At 33.8% G+C, this 21043-nt stretch overlaps 1 protein-coding gene across 2 annotated transcripts in view; it reads right to left on the reverse strand.

Annotated features, from left to right (window-relative positions):
• ndst2b (N-deacetylase/N-sulfotransferase (heparan glucosaminyl) 2b) overlaps positions 1–21043 on the reverse strand; it is a 100425-nt gene that overhangs the window by 15376 nt on the left and 64006 nt on the right. For both annotated transcript variants that reach the window (XM_073827789.1, XM_073827788.1), the window contains one exon: positions 3823–5241. In XM_073827789.1, coding sequence (XP_073683890.1) covers positions 3823–4857 — 1035 coding nt within the window. In that variant the 5' untranslated portion in view covers positions 4858–5241. The remainder of the gene's footprint in view (positions 1–3822; positions 5242–21043) is intronic.

Here is a 21043-nt window from a genome sequence, read left to right on the forward strand (position 1 = left end):
TCAGAATTGTGACTTTATATCTTGCAATTTCATGAGATATAAACTCACTCTGTTCTCAATTCTGAGAACATGTCAATATTAGAATTGCAAGAAAAAAGTCAGAATTGCGAGATATAAACTCCGATTTGCAAGAAACTCGCATTTGGGAGAAAAGCCTGATTTGCAAGTTCTCATAATTCTGACTATTTCTTGCAATTGTAAGTTTATATCGCACAATTCTGAGAAAAAAAGTCAGAATTGTGAGAAAAAAGTCAGAATTGCAAGAAACAAACTCGCATTTGTGAGAAAAAAGATTTGCAAGATCTCGTAATTCTGACTTTATTTCTTGCAGTTGTGAGTTTATATCACACAATTCTGTTAAAAAAGTTAGAATTGTGAGACAAAAACTCGCAATTACCTTTTTTTATATAAAAAAAATATGCAGTAATAGGCTTCCGAAATTTTAGTGAAAAAAAGAATCTCAGAATTGCGAGATATACACACAATTCTGACTTTTATTTTCTCAGAATTACAAGTTTATATCTTACAGTTCTGGCTTTTTTTCCATTAGTTTTTTATCTCACAATTCTGACTTTTTTCTCACAATTGCAAGTTTATGTCCCACAAATCGGACTTTTTACTCAGAATTGTGTGACATAAACTCAATTGTGAGAAATAAAGTTAGAATTATGAGATAATTTGCAAATCGGACTTTTTTCTCACAAATGCGAGTTCGCAATTGCGTATCTTGCAATTCAGACTTTCAGACATGCAAGAACTTTTTTCTTGGAATTCTTTAAATCTCACAATTCTGAGAAAAAAGTCCAAATTGCAAGTTTATGTCTCATAATTCTGACTTTATAACTTACAATTTTGAGTTTGCATTAGGCAATTATGAGGAAAAAGCCAGAATTGCGAGGCATAAACTCACAATTGAGAGAAAAAGTCAGAATTGTGAGATAAAAACTCGCAATTACCTTTTTCTATTTTTTATTCAGTGGCAGAAACAGGCTTCCACAATTTTGAGAGAAAAAGTTTGCAATTCTGAGAAATAAAGTCAGAATTGCTAGATATACTCACAATTCTTTTTTTCTTAGAATTACAAGTTTATATCTCGCAAATCTGACTTTTTTCTCAGAATTGTAAACTCAATTGAAAGAAATAAAGTCAGAATCATGAGATAATTTGCAAATCTGACTTTTTTCTCAAAAATCTGTTTCTATGTCACAATTTTTTCTCATAATTGTGACATATAAATTCGCAATTGCAAGTTATAAAGTCAGAATTATCAGTCTTTCCCCCCCTCAGAATTAGACTTTATAACTCGCAATTGCGAGTTTATATCTCACAATTATGAGAAAAAAGTAATAATTGTAAGGTAAAGTTTATATCTCACAGTTCTGGCTTTTTTTTTCTTCAGAATTTTGAGTTTATATCTCATATAAAAAAAACTCGGAATTCTGACTTTATAACTCAGAATTGCATCATATCACCTCAATTCTGTATTAAATAACAAAGTGTGTCCTGATAACCACAGATACATCTAGCATTATATAAAAGTTTCAGGCTGACACATTTCTACCATCACATAGTCTTCCAGCAATACCGCCAGTCCTAGTTATATCAAGTATATTATTTTGATATTTTACAGATGCAGGTTGGAGAAGAGGTAGATAAAAGAGGGCATATCTTCCAGAGACAAGAAAGGCAAGAAAGATAAAGGGTGAGAAGAAATAAGGATAGGAACAAAAGATGAAAAATCATAGCTCTTACCCAGAGAAAAAAAGCAAGGGAAAGAGAGAGAGAAATGTGAAACCAAAAACCTCAGGCATGACACTGCTTTTGGTGTGGTGGGCCACACAGAACCCCCTATGAGAACTTATCTGCTCAAATTAAAAAGTGAGCCAGTCTAATTAGCCCCATGCTAGCCTTCAGCGAGAGCCTTCTTTCACTCTCAGGAGATGGGAGAGAGAGGGAATGAGAGAGAGAGAGATTGTAAAAGAAAAAGAATACCATGCTCCACTGCATTACAAACAAGCTCTCCCTCTCGCACAATAATCACGTCTCTCTATAAACAACGGCAGAGAGAGAATACATCTCCCTGATCCGTATTAAGTGTGCTAATTCATTAGCTTCAATTCAGTCATGGAGGAGCTCTGGGAGTGTGACGGCCGTCAGAGAGAAGCTCTGAGGATAAAGAGTTTGGATTATTTAAACAAAATACACCTTTGATGGAAGACAAACTGGGTCAGGTCTGATTGATGTCTGAATCCCTATCAACTCCACAAACTGATGATATCATATCAACAAACAAGTTTTTTTTTCTTTTACATTTTCTCATAAAAATGTAAATGATGGTTGCTAAGATCTTCTATGTGGTTTTGCCTGTTGCTAGGGTGATCTGGGCAGTTGCTAGGTGGTTGCAAACTGACTCAAGTCAAAACAACCACCCACAAGTCTTGTAATATTCCAGTCACTAGAACTGACTGAACTCTTTGGTTCAGTGCAAGTCTATGGTATCATTTTTTCATCGGCTACCATAGGGGGGAAAACCTACTCTTAAGACCGCCTGCTTAAAAGTAATAATCAACAAGCCACTCAATTATTTTTTATTTGGTTTAACATTTTAAATTTCATAAATATTAGCACTGTAATTTTAGAGATGCACAAAAAAAAAACAATGTTTTATTAATACTAAATGTTTTTATTTTACTGTAAAATATTACAAGAGTACAGAACCCTACACATGACATGCAGGGGAACAAAAGTAAATTGTGCGCATGATTTACTCATTTGTTCCCTCTGTTTATAATCTGTTTATTAAATTGTGTCCATGCCTTACGAATTCATTTCCTCAGTTTACTAAATCATTTGTACGATTTACTAATTCATTCCTTCAGTTTACTAAATTGTGCTTACAATTTACTAATTTGTTCCCTCGGTTCATTAAATCGTGCGTGCGATTTACTCATTTGTTTCCTCAGTTTACTAAAATGTGCGTATGATTTACTCATTCATTCCCTCGGTTTACTAAATCTTGTGCACGCTTACCTAATTCTTTTGGCACGCTTACCTAATTTGTTCCCTCAGTTCATTAAATCGTGCATGCGATTTACTCGATCGTTACCTCAGTTTACTAAAACGTGCTTTTGATTTACTAGTTCGCTCCCTCGGTTTACAAAATCGTGCATTCAGTTTACTAATTGGTTCCCTCAGTTTACTAAATCATGCTTACGATTTACAAATTCTTTCCCTCGGTTTACTCAATCTTGCTTATGTTTGTTTTAATTCATTCCCTCGGTTTACTAAATCAAATTGTGTGTACGATTTACTAATTCATTCCCTTGGTTTACTAAATTGTGCACAAAAATTTACAAAGGTGTTCCTTAGTTTAAAGTAAATCGTGTAAAAAAATTATTTGTGCCCTCATTTTAAGTAAATCGTGGACTCAATATAATTTGTTCTACTGCCTGTCTGCATTCTTATAAACCGATGCATCTCACTTAAAATTATTCCATGCAATGCTGCAAGGATTTTGAGAATGTGTGTATAACTCATTCCCAACTCAACATAAAACCCAATTAAATGATGTCTGTGTCCATAACATAAAAGCAGCAACAGCTTTATATGACACAGCAAACCTGGAGCTTTAAAAAATAGCATTTTACATACTTTTTTAATGATTTTTTTCTTCAATCATACAGCCCTATCACTAAATATGAGTAATAGTAATAGTGATGGTAGTTTTGGCAAGCATGCTATGTCTTACACCTAGAAAACTCTTTAAAAAAATAAATTATGAAATAAATTGCATTACACTTAATAACTTTTTAAGTCTCGTACCTCGACATCTGCCACTTTCATGCGTGTCCCCTCCTTCCCAACAAAGATGTCATCCACATCCACAAGCAAAAATCTGTCCAACGAGAGGCTGAGCCTTCTGCCAGTTAAATAACCCACAGCATCCACGAAGAGCAGTTTGTGCAGCCAAAAAGTCAAGCTACCTCCAAAGAACACCCGTTGGATCCCGTCGTGAAGGCCTAAGTCCTGCATAACCGTAGCCAGCAGTGCTCTCTGTTGGTGTGAATGTGTTGGGAGCTGATTGGGTTCTGCTGGTCTGGGGCTAGCTAACAGCACAGGCTCATAAGTGCTGTGGTTGGACAGGAAGGTGGTCCAGTTGTCTGCAGGTAGAGGGCCAGGTTCCAGCTCATTAGGTTTGGTGATGTAGAGCAAGGGTGCAGCAGGGTTGACTCTGTAATCCCAAAGTGGCAGGTTTGAACGCAAGAAGAGAGGGAAGCCTCTAAGCTGAGCGCTGGATGGGGAGTTTTCATTCGCCCGATAGAAGCCAATGATTCCCACACCATAGTCTTGGCAGTATTTATCCAGTAACTGGCGGTTCCAAGAGTCCAAGTTGACGTACTTAAGCAGATTCTCATAAACAATGAGTGTGTATCGGCCACGACCTCGCCAAGCCAAAGGAGGCATGTCCCCCTTTCCCGGGGCAATTTCAGTGCGATAATGAAAACGGCTCGACTCCAAAATGGCAACGATCTCTTGTCCGAGTTGGGAGTAGATGCTTTCCACAAAGAGTAACACCACAGGTTCCGCCCGAGAGGTGTCTGCTGTCCTCGCAGAGTGTCGCCGCTGGCTGACCTGGGATGGCAGGAACAGCGGAGACCTTTGTCCACCACCAACGACTGATGTAGCTACACAGTCCCCCAGAGGTAACGGCACAGGGGCCTCCTTGATCTTGGGGCCAGCACTGACATGATAAGCCAAGTAGGCCATGGAGAGTAGACAGAAGAGGATGAGTGCAAGGATCAGGCGATGGAGACCTTGGTGCCTGACTACTCGTGCCAACTTCCTCACTCCAGCCATAGCTGTCTTGGCCAAGTGGGTAACAGGAACAGAGAGAGGGTGGCGCCTCACTCTGATATGGAGGTAGAAGACAAAGAGAACAAGCAGGGATTAAACTGGAATGAAGTTGTCCAGCCAGAAAACGAATACTGACTCTAGGTCACCATGGCCCCCATAGCCTGCGACGGAATCGCCGCTCCGGTGTCTCTCTTTTTGTATCGTACTCCTCTCGTCCATATATCAACCCTATTTGTAAGTAGCTGGAGGCATCATGTGAAAAGACAGCTCATTTGTTTGTTCCTTAGAGTGTTGCTGCTTTGGCTTAAAACCTTCTGCCGCTTCATGTATCTGCTTGAACAAACGAGGCATGAGAGAAACGTCGTCTAACAGAACCGCCTGTCCATCCTGAAAGAGAAAAATAAAAAATTGCAAGGTTAGAAAGATCAGAATCTACACTGCACAACTTTTGCTCAGATTTAGCGCAACTTGCAATCTGGAGGAGTCAACACTAGTTGCCAAAAGTCAGAACTAGATTTTGGCCAGTCAGAGTTGTTAAATTTCATTAAAAACCATGTAGCGTATAATGAGTATTTTAGTGTCAGACTATGATTCTATCTAGTCAAAGAATATCAAACATGTTTGACATTTTAAGATGATTTTAAAACACACTGGGTGCGTCTCAATCAGCTTCCTAGCTTGTGAATCACTATATCGTGTTTATGAATCTGGTCACTGGTAAGTACTGCACATTTGGACAGTGATTACACAATTTTCGGCAACATGATTGCTTACAACGTCAACGGACAACATTGTAGAACGTCACTGCTGGATTTAGTCAACAGGCAGGGCCAATCTGTTTTTGATATTGTTTTTTTTTTTTCTTTAGTCAAAAAGAATCAAGGTTTTTGAGGAAAACATTCCAGGATTTTTCTCCATATAGTGGACTTCAATGGTGGCCAGCAGGTTGAAGGTACAAACTGCAGTTTCAATGCAGCATCAAAGGGTTCTAAATGATTCCAGATAAGGAATAAGGCTCTTATCTAGCGAAACAATCAGTCATTTTTTTTTAAATAAAAAATATACATTTATATACTTTTTTCCACAAATGCTCATCTTGCACTAGCTCGACTTCAGGCATTACGTAACCACATTGGAAAGGTCACACATGACGTAAGCAAAAGTACCGACCCAGAGTTTACAAAGTGAACATGCAATGAAAGTCAAACGACCTTTACAAAAAAAGGTAAAAACAACGATGTCGGACGATTTTGAAGTTGGAGGAGAAAATGAGATGGAGTAACGTACAGTAACTAACCACATATGACCTTTTGATTATGTAATGCGTGAAGACGCACATGTGCATCGAAGAGATGATACAAGACAAGAATTTGTGATTAAAAAGTATATATTATTCCTTGGCTGGGATCATGTAGAGCCCTTTGAATCTGCATTGAAACGGCAATTTGAATCTTTAACCCGTTGGCAACCATTGATGTCCACTATATGGAATGTTTTCCTCAAAAACCTTTATTTCTTTTTAACTGAAGAAAGAAAGAAAGATAGATATGAACATCTTGGATGACATGGGGGTGAGTAAATTATCAGGAAATCTGAATTTAGAAGTGAACGTCAATGTTGCTTTAGAACAACATTTGGAATGAAACAAAAAAGTTTATATGCACAAGTATATGCTCAGAACCATAAAAAGTCAAATGTATTTTAAAAACTATACAATGCAAAGAGTCCGAAACACATCAGACTAGTTTAGAAGTCTATATGCATAGCAAAATTGGTGTAAAAATCTTGGTGCACAACAAGTTTATGGCTTCAACCTGATATAACAGCACTGGTTAATGAATTTGAACTATGTATGACCTTACAAACTGTCAGATTATTAGGCCAAAGGATTAATGTGTGTATGTAAACACACACATTCATGATAAAATTATTTTTTTAGGTTAAACTAATCCTTTAATTATATTAAGACGACACATTTTTACGACGTCTAGACTCTGGATAATCTCTAGGTACATACTGATGGGGACAGCATAAAAAGGTAATCCACCCAGTACACAAACACTCACATAAAGAGTCACAAAATAAACGTGGGAATTTCAGAATGGAGTCATGTTGCTATCTGAACTGTACCATGCACTCTTCTAACCTCTGAAACTCCAGGTCGAAACTCCAGCCTCTCCCCATCCCAGGGGCCAACACAGACAAGAAGGGGCCACACAGTATCTCCACAGAGGGAGTAATGGAGACAAGCCATCTGCTGATTTTTCCATTAGATGACACACATAAACACGCACTCATGCGCATACTGACAAAAACACACCCCTGCCCCATTACCACTCATCAAATCTCCCTTACCGTCTACGTGAGACCTTTTCCCAGGGATCCCAAAATAACTCCACCCCATGCCATCCCTTAGTCATGCTCCCCCGATATAGGCTTTCAGGTGTAACTAGAAAAGTGTGAGAGTGCTAGCGCATATGTGTACAAAGGAAAAGTGCGTCAAGTATTAAATGTCAGTATGTTTAACATAACCTAAGTGGCCTTCCTAATATCAAATGTGATTACGTTTGGTCAATCCAAAACGCACCTGTAGAAACCTGACGCCATGAGAAATGAGAGTTCTATCTAAGTAGGCCAAGCAACAACCCAAACAAGTCACTCTGCCACTGGAGTTATCGCCTTTAACGCTGCCTTTGCTAGCACTACTTCATTTGGATTAGCTTAAAACACATGAAATGTAATTGTAGGACGTCTGTATTCAGACACAGGGAAAAGTCATTACGTTTGACACACTGCATTAAGCTTCCATTAAGTAATGGCTTAAAATTTTCTCAATGGCTTTATTAGTTCAAAAGTGCAGAACAAGCGTTGGACGTGATGCCGTTTCTCCACCAGAGATTCAGTTTCAAGGATTAATCTCTGAAAAAAAAGCAGAATGGCTGAGCATGAAGAATTTCAGAGATAAAACATCAGCAGTTTTATATTACATTATAGCATGTAAATGGATCTTTCCAGTTGCCAAGAATAACTTGACAGCTATAAAATGCGCCACAATGCTGATGGCTTATCTGAGGATGTTTCTTTACTTCATATGTATGCACATAAAGAGGCTTTTCGAGATGACTTGAACAGAAGCAGTGCAGCCTGTGACCACAGCGTGGAGCGAGAGCTTTTGTAGCAGAGTCGAACGCAGAAGGGCAGACTCAGTTCAGCCCGAGGGGTGCCTGAGGGCCGCCGGCGTCACGACACGCATAAGCAGATGACATTCTGCAAGAGTCCTTAGCACGCTCTCTTCCCAGAGCGCTCGGAAACACTTCGAATGATTCGCCACACATATTCCATTTGACTTAAGTGTTGACTTACGCTTTCTTTCTTTCCTCTATGAAATCATTATCCCGGCCAACAGGAGAACAGCTCTATGGGACGCTGTTTTTTATGACTGCTGGAAGCCAATGGCCCTGTGGAATGTCTTACTGGCTTTATATAAAGACAAAGTGTCACATGCCCTCTGGCTGATACTTGATCCCCAGGTAACATAAGGACAATGAATTCAGCAGGAGCCGCTGGAGCTGTAATTCATACATTTGCGTCTGAGTATTAATGGGACAAGTCACTTAACTGATGAAGAGAAGCCATTCATAAAAGCTGGAGGCATACGAGAAATAAGGTTACAGGCTACACTTGACTGGAAATTTTATGCATTTACATTTATGCTTTTGGCAGAAAGTGATTTACATTGCATTCAAGGTACATATTTTAGCAGTTCTTGCTGTCTCTGGGAATTAAAAGGATGACCTTGGCATTGCTAATACTATCCTCAATGGTTTGCTATTATAAAATGACATACAACATACTCTTACATGATAAAATAACAAACATAATTACATAATAAAAGCTAACTTAATTTAATAAAATGAATTTATTGTAAAAATGTTTGTATTTTTTTTATTAGTCAAAAGTTTTAAAGATTTTTAAAGTTTTTTTTTTTTTTTTTTAAAGAAGTCTCTTCTGTTCACCAAGCCTGCATTTATTGGATCCAAAGTACAGCAAAAACAGTAAAATGTAGAAATATTTTTACTATTAAAAATAACTGTTTTCTATTTGAATATAATAAAATGTAATTTATTCCTGTGATTTTAAAGCTGAATTTTTAGTATCATTACTCCAGTCACATGATCCTTCAGAAATCATTCTAATATTCTGATTTTAAAAACATTTATTATTATCATTATTATGTTTTTTGTTGTTGAAAACAGCCGAGTAGAATTTTTTCAGGTTTCTTTGATGAATAGAAAGGTCAGAAGAACAGCATTTATCTGAAATAAAAATCTTTTATGACATTATAAATGTCTTTATCATCCCTTTTGATCAATTTAAAGAATCCTTGCTAAATAAAAGTATTAATTTCTATAATTATAATATATTGACTGAATAGTATCATGTGTAATGTTACTTTTTATTTCAGATAAATGTGAAACTTTGAATCTTTCTATTTACCAAAGAATCCTGAAAAAAATTACTCAACTGTTTTAAATATTGATAATAATATTAATAATAATAACAATAGTTTCTTGAACAGAAAATCAGCATATTAATCTGAAGACTTGAGTAATGATGCTGAAAATTTAGCTTTGATCACAGGAATAAATTACATTTTAAAATATATTCAAATAGAAAACAGTTATTTTAAATAGTACAAATATTTCAAGATTTTACTGTTTTTGCTGTACTTTGGATCAAATAAATGCAGGCTTGGTGAGCAGAAGAGACATCTTTAAAAACAAAAAATCTAACTGTTCAAAAACTTTTGACTGGTAGTGTGTATATATTAAAAAATACATTATATACATATTAAAAAACATTACTCATTTTTCTACAATGATTTATTCTTCATTTTTTATTAAAAATAAAAATATATATCTATAAATTTATATAACAATAATTTATATTATGTTTGACAGTATTATCTTTAAAATAATATTAATGTACTTCATTACATCTACATGCAAGATTTTTTATTTAGTTTTTTTTCAATTTTTAATCATAACATAGTGAGACAACAAAAAATAAGAAAGAAGATGGGTAAAACAAAGACTACAAAATACCAACCAATAATCGACCAGTCAAACTATATCATAACTGTAGGCACACAATAATCTACACACTCACTGAAAGAGATAAAAAAAAAACATTTTATAGAGCTTCTGCTGGCTCCAGACTTCCTAGACTCTAAATAAAAACACAAACAGCCATTTAGAAAAATGGATCTGTTGAATCAGAAGGAAAAAAACACTCTGAAAAAAAGAGAAAAAGAGCAGATGGCAAATATTACAGAACAAGAATAGAACAAGTTTAATCTTCCATCTCTCTATCTTCTAAAAAGCTGAGATAACTGCTCTCATTAACCACTGATAAATATTTAACACTGGAATCTTAGAGTTAAATAGGTCTCCATTAGTCAAGTTATTCATCACAAGAAATCCAAAAAGTGTGAGAAAGGAAAGATTTAGTAGGAGATTCTGTATTAATGTGAAAGTGAGGAAATAGAATTAGGTAAGCGGCAGTAAGATAACTCTGAGGTGTTTATGAAAAAAAAAAAAGAGCAGTATGATAAGGTCACAGATACGATAAACGTACCCAACAGATGGAATGAGAGTGTAACAGTGCATGAAAGAGAGACAGACATAGATAAATAAAGAGCAAAATGTATTTGAAGTACATTTTTTTCTTTTTGAATATCCGGTTTCACCCTGAAATATGGGTTGCGAATGCCATTTGATGTTAACATTAACCTGGCTTTTGCCGGAGTCGACCAGGCTCAGTCAGATTTTCCTCACACACACAGTAATCTGACCGCCATGTAAAAAAAAAAAATCTGCCAGGACCTCAAGAGCCGATATTCACCAATCCCCTGTCAAGAGTGTGTTTTCATCTGGGCTAACGCTGCCTTATACCGGCAATTCACACACACATACACACTCTCGACATGATGAAGGGCTTCTTTTTGAAATGATGAGCTGCAGAGAGCTGAGAGAAGGTGAAAATGAATGATGGTGAAAGAGTGGAAGTAAGAGGAGGGATGTAGAGGAGACAGCGTGCATGTTTGGGTTTTTCAGGAGAGGACATGTGTCAGCATGTCTGTAAAGGGAAATATCAAAGCTGGTATGTACATGCTGTATTTGTAGTTGTACCACTTTCAACATAACACTGGGATGGCGCGCTGCTCGCCCTGAGGTCATTTACCAGGCTCTTAGGATACTGTGAAGTAAAACCAGACTCAGACATCTCAAACACAAGCAGAACAGCCTCAGTTACATAATTTAACAATGGCAATTTGAGACGGGAATTTCTGGGAAGTTAGTGGGTGGATACTAATAGGAGTGAAATTTTACAATTTGTATTTTAATATGACAAAAACAAATACTTTATTCAAATGAAATTATGGAAATTTTGATATTACTTTATGAACTGGGGCCTAGTCGTGGTCTGTGAACTGATATATAAAATAGGGTGACCATACGTCCTCTTTTACCCAGACATGTCCTCCTTTTTGGCTATAAAATTATGTCCGGCGGGATTTTGTAAAATATCATAAAATGTCCGGGTTTTTTTTTTTACCTCATTTCACTGACCGTCATTAATTCAACACTTTAAATGCAGCCACTGCCCACCGGCATTATTCTGAGGTACCTGTCTGATGACGTGAAAGACCCAATTGTCAAAACAAAACAAACGAGGAGCTGCGCTGCAAAGCCATAGAGAAACAGAGTTGCGACACGCTTTGATCTCGCCGCCGCGCGGTCACGTGGTTCGAATGGGTTTAAGTAGGATAGACAGCAGTTTTTCTATATTTGCAGCAATTTAGAGTAATTATTAACACATAATGTACATTGATTGCGTTTATTGATAACTACTCTGAATACGCTTTACAATCGCATTTTACTCTGGGTAGTGATAAAGAGGCATCATTAATATGTTCTCATACTCTTTGGCAGTCAAATGTGACCAAACACTTTAAGTGTAACTTTTATTCAATTAAATAATTGTAATATATAGTTAAGTTCTATTTAGTTAATATTTTGAGGAGTACTAAATAATATATGCAATAATGATCCTGACCATTTAAAAGATAACATTTTCTAATATTTATATTACAGTTAGTGTAAAATTAAAGTTAGTTAAATATATTTGAATGTGTATTTGGACATGATCAAACACTCATTTTTTTAAATAAACATTTTTTTTTTATGCGTTTCGGTTTAACAATTTAATGTTAAATAAAAAAAGTAATTCACTCGTGTTATTTTATGATATTCAAATATACAACATAAGTGAATATTATAAAGGGAAAGCAAATGTGGCATTTAACATAACAGAAAAGATGAAAATAGTGTTTAAAGGCAAGGCAACCAATTGCCTTCAGCATATATTTACAAGTCAAGCCCATCCTGCGGAGGGTGTTCTCTTTTTGGATTCTGAGAATATGGTCACTCTAATATAAAACTCGGTAGAAACTTTTTGAATTTAATATATACTATACAAAAATTATATAAACTACCGTTCAAAAGTTGAAAAGGTGTCAGTGCAAATTTTTAAAGATTTTTTTTTAATAAATACTGTTCTTTTGAACTTTATATTTATCAAACAAAATTATTAAGCACCACAATGTTTTTTTCAGTAATAATAAAAAAAAGAAAAGAAAAAAAAATGAAATAAACAAAAAAATACAGGGGTTGGACAATGAAACTGAAACACCTGGTTTTAGACCACAGTTAGTATGGTGTTGGGCCTCCTTTTTTTGGCCAATAGAGCATTTCGTCTTTGGAATTGTCATATACAAGTCCTGCACAGTTGCCAAAGGCATTTTGAGCCATTCTCCTCTTGCAGATCAGGGGTCAGGTCACTACATGATACTGGTGTAGGAAAATGTTATCTGACTCGCTTCTCCAAAACACCCCAAAGTGGCACAATAATATTCAGATCTGGAGACTATGCAGGCCATGGGAGATGTCCAACTTCACTTTTCTTGTTCATAAGACCACTCTGTGGGGTTGGACAATGAAACTGAAACACTGGCCAATATAATGTTGGAGGTTTCATGGCTATATTTTTGCAGCCTGGTGGCCAATCTTCACTGACTGCACATTCCACCAGTAAGAACAGGTGTGAACGTTGACTATGTGCACCCAATGGTTCAGACATTGTACTCTGAAGGTGGTACCATGTATCAGGATGATAATGCACCAGTACACACAGCAAGACAGGTGACAGAGTGGTCTGATGACCAAGAAAAGTGAAGTTGGACATCTCCCATGGCATGCATAGTCCCCAGATCTGAATATTATTGTGCCACTTTGGGGTGTTTTGGAGGAGCGAGTCAGATAACATTTTCCTACACCAGAATCATATAGTGACCTGACCCCTGATCTGCAAGAGGAGAATGGCTCAAAATGCCTTTGGCTACTGTGCAGGACTTGTATATGACAATTCCAAAGACGAAATGCTCTATTGGCCAAAAAAAGGAGGCCCAACACCATACTAACTGTGGTCTAAAACCAGGTGTTTCAGTTTCATTGTCCAACCCCTGTATATAATTGTAATAATAAATCAATCAATCTGAAAATATTATATTCAATAACATTCAATAAAGGTCAATTGAATAAATTAATTCAATCAATAATATCAATAATATATTCACCAATTGAATTCAGTTAAATCAATTGTATTAATAACATATTCAGTCAATAATATATTCAATAATAATACATTTTCAATAAAAATAATAAATACTGCTTTTTGCACTTTCTGTTTATCAAAGAATGAATCAAAACTTTCATAAAAATATTAAGAACTGCAATGCTTTTTCAATAACAACAACAATAATAATTATTATTATTATTAAATAAATTAAATAATAAATAAATCCAATAATAATAATATATATTCAATAATATTCAATAAGACAATTGAATAAATAAATTAAATCAATAATATCAATAATATACTCATTGACTGAATTCAATTCAATCAATTATATCCATAATATATTCAATCAGTAATATATTCCATAATAATGCATTTTTAAATAAAAAATAATAATGCTGTTCTTTTGCACTTTCTGTATATCAAAGAATAAATCAAAACTTCCATAAAAATATTAAGACCTGCAAAGCTTTTTCAATAATAATAATAAGAAAGAAAGAAAGTCAAAATAAACAAATACAATAAAAATATTAATAATAATAATAATAATAATAATAATATTCAATAAAATTCAATTAAATAAATTCAATCAATATATTCACTGATTTAATAATAATATAATAATATAAATAACATATTTAATCAATAATATATTTATTAATACATTTTTTATAAAAAAATTATGAATTTATAAAATTATAAATACTATTCTTTTGGACTTTCTATTTATCAAAGAATAAATCAAATTATTATTAAATAATACTAATAATAAATAAATCCAATAATAATAATAATATTATATGAAATAAAATTCAACTGAATAAATAAAATATATCAATAATATCAATAATATATTCATTTACTAAATTTAATTCAATCAATAATATCAAAAATATATTCAATCAATAATATATTAATAATAATAATAATAATATATTTTCAATAATAAAAATAAATACTGTTCTTTTAAACTTTCTATTTATCACAGAATAAATCAAAGTTTTCACAAAAATATTAAGCATTAATTTCTGAAGAATCATGTGACACTGAAGACTGGAATAATGGCTGAAACAAATCCAACTTTGCATCACAGGAATAAATAGATTAAAATAGAAAAAAAATATTTTAAATTGTAATAATATTTCACAATATTACATTTTACTGTATTTGTAAACAAATTAATGCACCCTTTCTCGTTGCAATCTTTCTAATAAATCTTCCTCCTAGAAATCTTTCTTCCTGGAAATTACCAAACACACCAATATTTTTGTCCCAGCTGGTTTGACTGCACATATTCAAAACCAGACTGACTTGACTGTTGTACTGCACCATAATTACAGTAGAAAACCTGGTATTCTAACATTTTTAAATTTTAATATTGACCAAAATAAGTGTATTTCGACATCTTTAATGGACGCAATCACACGGCACACCATGCTCAGGAAGACTCCAGTTTCCACATGGCCGGATTCCCGAATATGTCTCGTCCTGTCTAACTGTGCAGGGAATAGAACACCGTTTCATATTTGCGCCAGACATTGCATCCAAATCAATACTAGCTCAGGCATGATGGAGGGCATCTTCCCCGAGGTCTTTCAGTAGCCAGACCATGCCAGAACAAGCCTGCGGTGGATGCGTAGCCACAAGGTCACGAGTATTTCAATGGGATGCCCACCCATCTTTACCTCCCCATCCTGAAACATCTGTCAGTCAAATAACAGATGACCAGAGTAGCGTATACACCCTTAACGGCTGTCAAATCCATTTTGGAGAACACTCCCTCAGACAGACACGAAAACACAAACAGCTATTAGAGCTGTCAGCCCCCATTCACAGACAGAGCAACTGACAGTATCTCTCCCCTCCTCTCAACAGTCGCTCATAAACACATTAATGCAAACAAACAAAAGACAAGCGTAGCAGGTAATCATTCCATCAGAGGAATATAAATCAAGCTCAGCGCAGCATTAAGAACTAAAATCAATTTCAATCTTCTTGCTTTTAGCTTCCCTTCCTCCTTTACAAAATCTCCATGGTGATGGATCAATCACTCCGCCCTTCCTCTGTGCCCTCCATCTCTGGGATATTGTATTAAGAGTTGGATTTCTTTGAGGTTGAATGCTAACGGCCTCTCTGCGCTTCGGATCGGCCTCTTAGGTGAGGACAGATGAAGAACTGTAATCCTTTTATGGCCCAGTCTGAGTTAGGATATTCTATTAGCTAGAATGGCTTGAGTTTTCTGATTTATAGCACAACGTGTCCAGCTCACAGCTAGGGGGAGTGGATAGAAATCAGCAGTCAATCAATTCAATTGGCCCTGTATAATCAGGCTTAATGATTTAGAGAGAGAACGAAAAGAAGAGGGAAAGAAAAAAGCTATGATCCAAAACGTTGTGAGTTACCTAACTAGACATTTTACACTAGGCAGCCGTGTACTTTTATTGTATTTTATTAGTATACACTACTAGTCAAAAGTTTTTGAACAGTAAGATTTTTAATGTTTTTAAAGTCTCTTCTGCTGACCAAGCCTGTATTTATTTGATCCGAAGTACTGAAAAAGCTGTCAAAAATTCTGAAATATTTTTACTATTTAAAATAACTGTTTTCTATTTGAATATATTTTAAAATGTACTTTATTCCTGTGATCAAAACTACATTTTCAGCATTATTACTCCAGTCACATTATCCTTCAGAAATCATTCTAATATTCTGGTTTGCTGCTCAAGAAACATTTTATTATTATTATTATTATTATTATTATTATTATTTATATTAATATTATCAATATTTAAAATTAAATTTTTTCAGGATTCTTTAAAGAATAGAAAGATCCAAAGATCAGCATTGATCTAAAATTAAAAGCTTTTGCAACATTATACACTATACCATTCAAAAGCTCGGAGTCAGTAAAAAATTGTTTTTTTAAATTATAGAAATTTATACTTTTATTTAGCAATGATGCTTTAAAGTGATGATAAAAACATTTATAATGTTACAAAATATTTCTATTTCAGATAGATGCTGTTCTTCTGAACTTTCTATTCATCAAAGAAACCTGAAAAAAATTCTCAGCAGTTTTCAAAATAATAATAATAATAATACATGTTTTTTGAGCAGCAAATATTTCACCATTTTATTGTTTTTGCTGTATTTTGGATAAAAAAAGCAGGCTTGGTGAGCAAAAGAGTCTAAAAAAATTAGGAATTTATTGAGGCAAAAGTTGTAGTTAATGTTAGTTAATAGCGAGAATTGGTCCTTAAAATAAAGTGTGATCATAGTTTTTATTAATATTCTAAATGAGCTTTTATTATATTAAATCGAATAGTTATTAATACATATTAATTCTAATATTTATATATTATTTCATTTAACAAAATTAACAATTTCTTTTAAATAATTTACATTTAAAACATTTATAATAATTTTAAAATTAAGTGTGATCATAGTTTTTATTAATATTCTGAATTAGCTTTTATTTTTATGTCTTCAGTTTCAGTTTACATTTTTTTGTCATTTTATTATTGTATGATATTTACATTTTTACTGTTATTATTGTTTTTCTAAATTTTTCTAAATAGTTGTAATTAATTTTTATTTCAGTTTAAGTTTTATTTTAGTTAGCAATTTAAAAATATATATTTAATCTAATATTTATATCTTATTTCATTTAACAAAATTAAAAATATATATTTTTTACTATTAATAATCAGCAAATTAGGAGTTTATTAAGGCACAAGTTGTAAGTAATGGTAAAAATAAAGTGTGGTCATAGCTTTTTTTAATTAATATTCTGAATCAGCTTTTATTTTTATATTTTCAGTTATAGTTTCATTTTTTAGCTTTTTGTACAAAATTTATATTTGTACTGTTATTACTGGTTTTTATATTTTTAAATAGTCTTAATTTTTTGTTTCAGTTTTAGCTGTTTTATTGGAGTTAGCTATTTTCAAATGTTAAATATAAAATATAAATATTTAATCTAATCAAAAGCAATTTAGAATTGTTTTTATTTAATTATTATTTATTCAACTTATTTAACATATGAATACATTTTAATCTCCAACTTATTTTGGCTTTATTTTAAGCAAGAAATAAAGTAATTTTTTAACAATAAAAAAGCTATTTCACCCAACACTGGGTTGTTTTCAACCCAACATTTTTAAGGGTGTAGTTTTAGTTGTAGTTAACTATAACAACACAGGGAGGTAGCATAATTATGATATTTTCCAAGATATCTTATTCTGGCAAAAATACAGTATTGCATGAATCCTTCACAAAAAGGCAATCTCAAAATGCATTAAAATTGTGAAACATGTTATGCATCATCGCTAACAGTAATTTAATATTATTAAACTGCACCCAATATGTCTATGTTTTATATGTATTCTTGTGCTCACAGAAACACTAGAGACTGCACAAGTAGAATATGCCTATTGAAAAAAGTTACCTGATTGTGTAATGTCAGAAGTATTGCAAAATGCTAACGTCAGACTCTGGGAAACAACTGTAAAGGTTGAATGAATCTTGCATGCTCTTTAGTGGAGTGGCGTTATTTGAGCTGTGAGTGACTTAAGAGAGTCGCTGCCTTTGCAAGGTGGTTTAAATCAGCCAATTATATCAGGTTCCACGATGGTTAAGATGCTGGCTGTGTACAGCAGGTGCTAGGTACGGAAACAGCTCAAGGTTCTGAAACAGAAGCAGAGAAGAGACAGATAACGAGGCGGAAATCACATTTAACATGATTCTGCGGTAGAACAAGATTAGCAGCTCTGTATGTGCACGTATGTCTGACATTAGATAACATCTCACGGCTAACTGCCTGTAAAAGTCCCATGCTGATTACCAGTGTGTTGATTAAATATGAAATATTAAACTTGTAATGCATGACATGTGTCATAAATAACAATCCAAATTAAGGTTTAAAATAGGATCTCAATTTAAAGAATTGATTTAAAACACTCAACAGAGATTGACATAATTGTTTTTTTGTTTTGTTTTTTTGTCTTGAATAATGTCTGGTGGGTTTTTGAATGACGAATTTATGAATGTCACATAACAAGAGCAAATGCTAATACAAAAGTAATTTTCTCTGGTCAAATGACATGAACGAGGTGCCGAAGGACTAAATAAGCTGGCCAAACTTGCTGAAAGGGAAAAAAAAGGAAATTAAAGTACACAGTTCATAAATCCTCTATGGCAACAGACATATTAAAAAAGATAAAGCACAGATGGGCCGCTTGTAAATTTGCATTGTAAATCAAAGATTTACAGCTACTTGTAAATCTCTTCAGAGAAGGGTACGAATTATGAGAGGGATTAATGTTTGATCCCCTTAATTAAGGCTTTACCACCATCCCACCAAAAAGGGAGTCAAAACAGAAGGTTGGAAAGAATCTCAAACATGCGTATTATTTTAAAATATACGTGTACTGTATGTGTCAACATGGTTTTCCAAAGTGTCAGTAGCCGCAAGTTAGCTTTAAAAGAAATCATGGAAAAAAAAGTGTTTTAGTCCACATATAGTTATGCATTTTATATTTATAGTCTCTCTCTTCCGAGACAATGGACTAAATATTTTGATGACTTATCCTTCACTACACTCATTTTTTGTCCAATCAGTGGCCCTCTTAAATGAAAATCTCTAGATTACGTGGGTCAAAGACAAAAAGCGGGTTTCAAGCATTATAACAGCTTTCATTTTTTTTCGTATATTAATTGTATTATTTCTGAGGAAAAAATAATGACCATCATACTTCTTACTACGATTTACAGAAAAAAAAAAAGTCATTTCATGTAAGAACAGATTGTATAGCAAAAATGGACAAACCCAGTAACTGGATTGTTTTGACCAAGCGGTTGGGTTAAATGTTTAACTCAGCTATTGCTTTAAAATGACTATATTTCTTGCTTAAAATGAACCCAAAATGGGTTGGACATTAACATTTACAGTTGAGAGGCATTATAAATAAGAGGGATCATAGAAAATGCATGGCATTATTTATTTAGTACTGACCTGAATAAGATATTTTACATAAATTTGTTTACATATAGTCCACAAGAGAAAATAATAGTTGAATTTAAAAAAAATGTCCCTGTTTAAAAGTTTACATACTTGATTCTTAATACTGTGTTGTTACCTAATTGTTTCACAGCTGTTTTTTGTTTTGTTTTGTTTTGTTTTGTTTTGTTTGTTTAGTGATAGTTGCTTGTCCTGAAAAGTTAAACTGCCCTCTGTTCTTCAGAAAAATCCTTTAGGTCCAACAAATTCTTTGTGTTTTCAACATTTTGTGCATTTAAACCCTTTTCCAACAATGACTATGATTCTGAAATCCATCTTTTCACACTGAGGACAACTGAGGGACTTCAGAAGGAAAAACAAAGCATTAAGAGCCGGGGGGGGGGGGGGGGGGGGGGGTGAATACTTTTTGAATTTAAAAATCAGGGTTAATTTATAAACTTAAACTTATTTTGACTTCTGGGACACATGTGAGTATCTTCTGTAGCTTCTGAAGGCCAGTACTAAATGAAAAAAAATATGATATTTAGGCTTAATAATTATTTGGTTCAAAAGTTTTCACCCCCAGGTCTTAAAAACATTTTTTTTTTTTTTTCCAAAGCATCAGTGAGCGTTTGAACCTTCTGTAACTGTTGCATATGAGACCCTCAGTTGTCCTCAGTGTGAGAAGATGGGTCTCAAAATCATTCAGTCATTGTTGGAAAAGGTTCAAATACACTAAAAAGCCTAATAATCTAAAGGATTTTTCTGATGAACAGCAGGCAGTTTAACTGTTCAGGACAAACATGACTCATGAACAACTCATCTGTGGATCATTCAAGTAACAACACAGTGAGAAGAATCAAACGCATGTAAACCTTTGAACAGGGTCATTTTTATAAATTCAACTATTTTTCTTGTGTACTATTAACGTCTTTTATGTGAAATATCTTATTCAGGTCAGTACTAAATAAAAAATACCATGCATTTTGCATGATCCCTCTTATTTTGGTAAATAATTAACATTTAGCAGATTCTGCAAGGTGTATGTAAACTTTTGACCTCAACTGTATTAATATGTTCAATAAATAAAGATTTATAAGTTGAATAAATAATTAAGCTTTTTTTTTAATTGCTTATTAATAAACATTCACCTTTTGATTATTGTTAATGCCTCTAGTATGTATTTGATTTAAAATTTACAACCTATTTTGGTTTAATTTTAAGCACTTTCTGTGTATATAAAATCACTTTTGTCTGTTTAATTTAATGCGGTCACCAAAATGGAACGTCTATTAAGTCTTTTTAGTACTAGAAATGCTTAAAGACAGTTTGGGTGGGCTCTTACAAAAAGTCAACAACCTTAGAAGTCTGTTTAATTCACACGCTACTTCAGTTGTAATCATCACAACAATGGAAGCATCTTTAGTAGACAACTGCTCAACAAGTTTCAAAACAACTACATTAACACAAACATGACAGTCTAATGTA

The sequence above is a fragment of the Garra rufa genome, chromosome 22 (genome assembly GCF_049309525.1).
Source record: "Garra rufa chromosome 22, GarRuf1.0, whole genome shotgun sequence".
NCBI classification, from domain to species: Eukaryota; Metazoa; Chordata; class Actinopteri; order Cypriniformes; family Cyprinidae; genus Garra; species Garra rufa.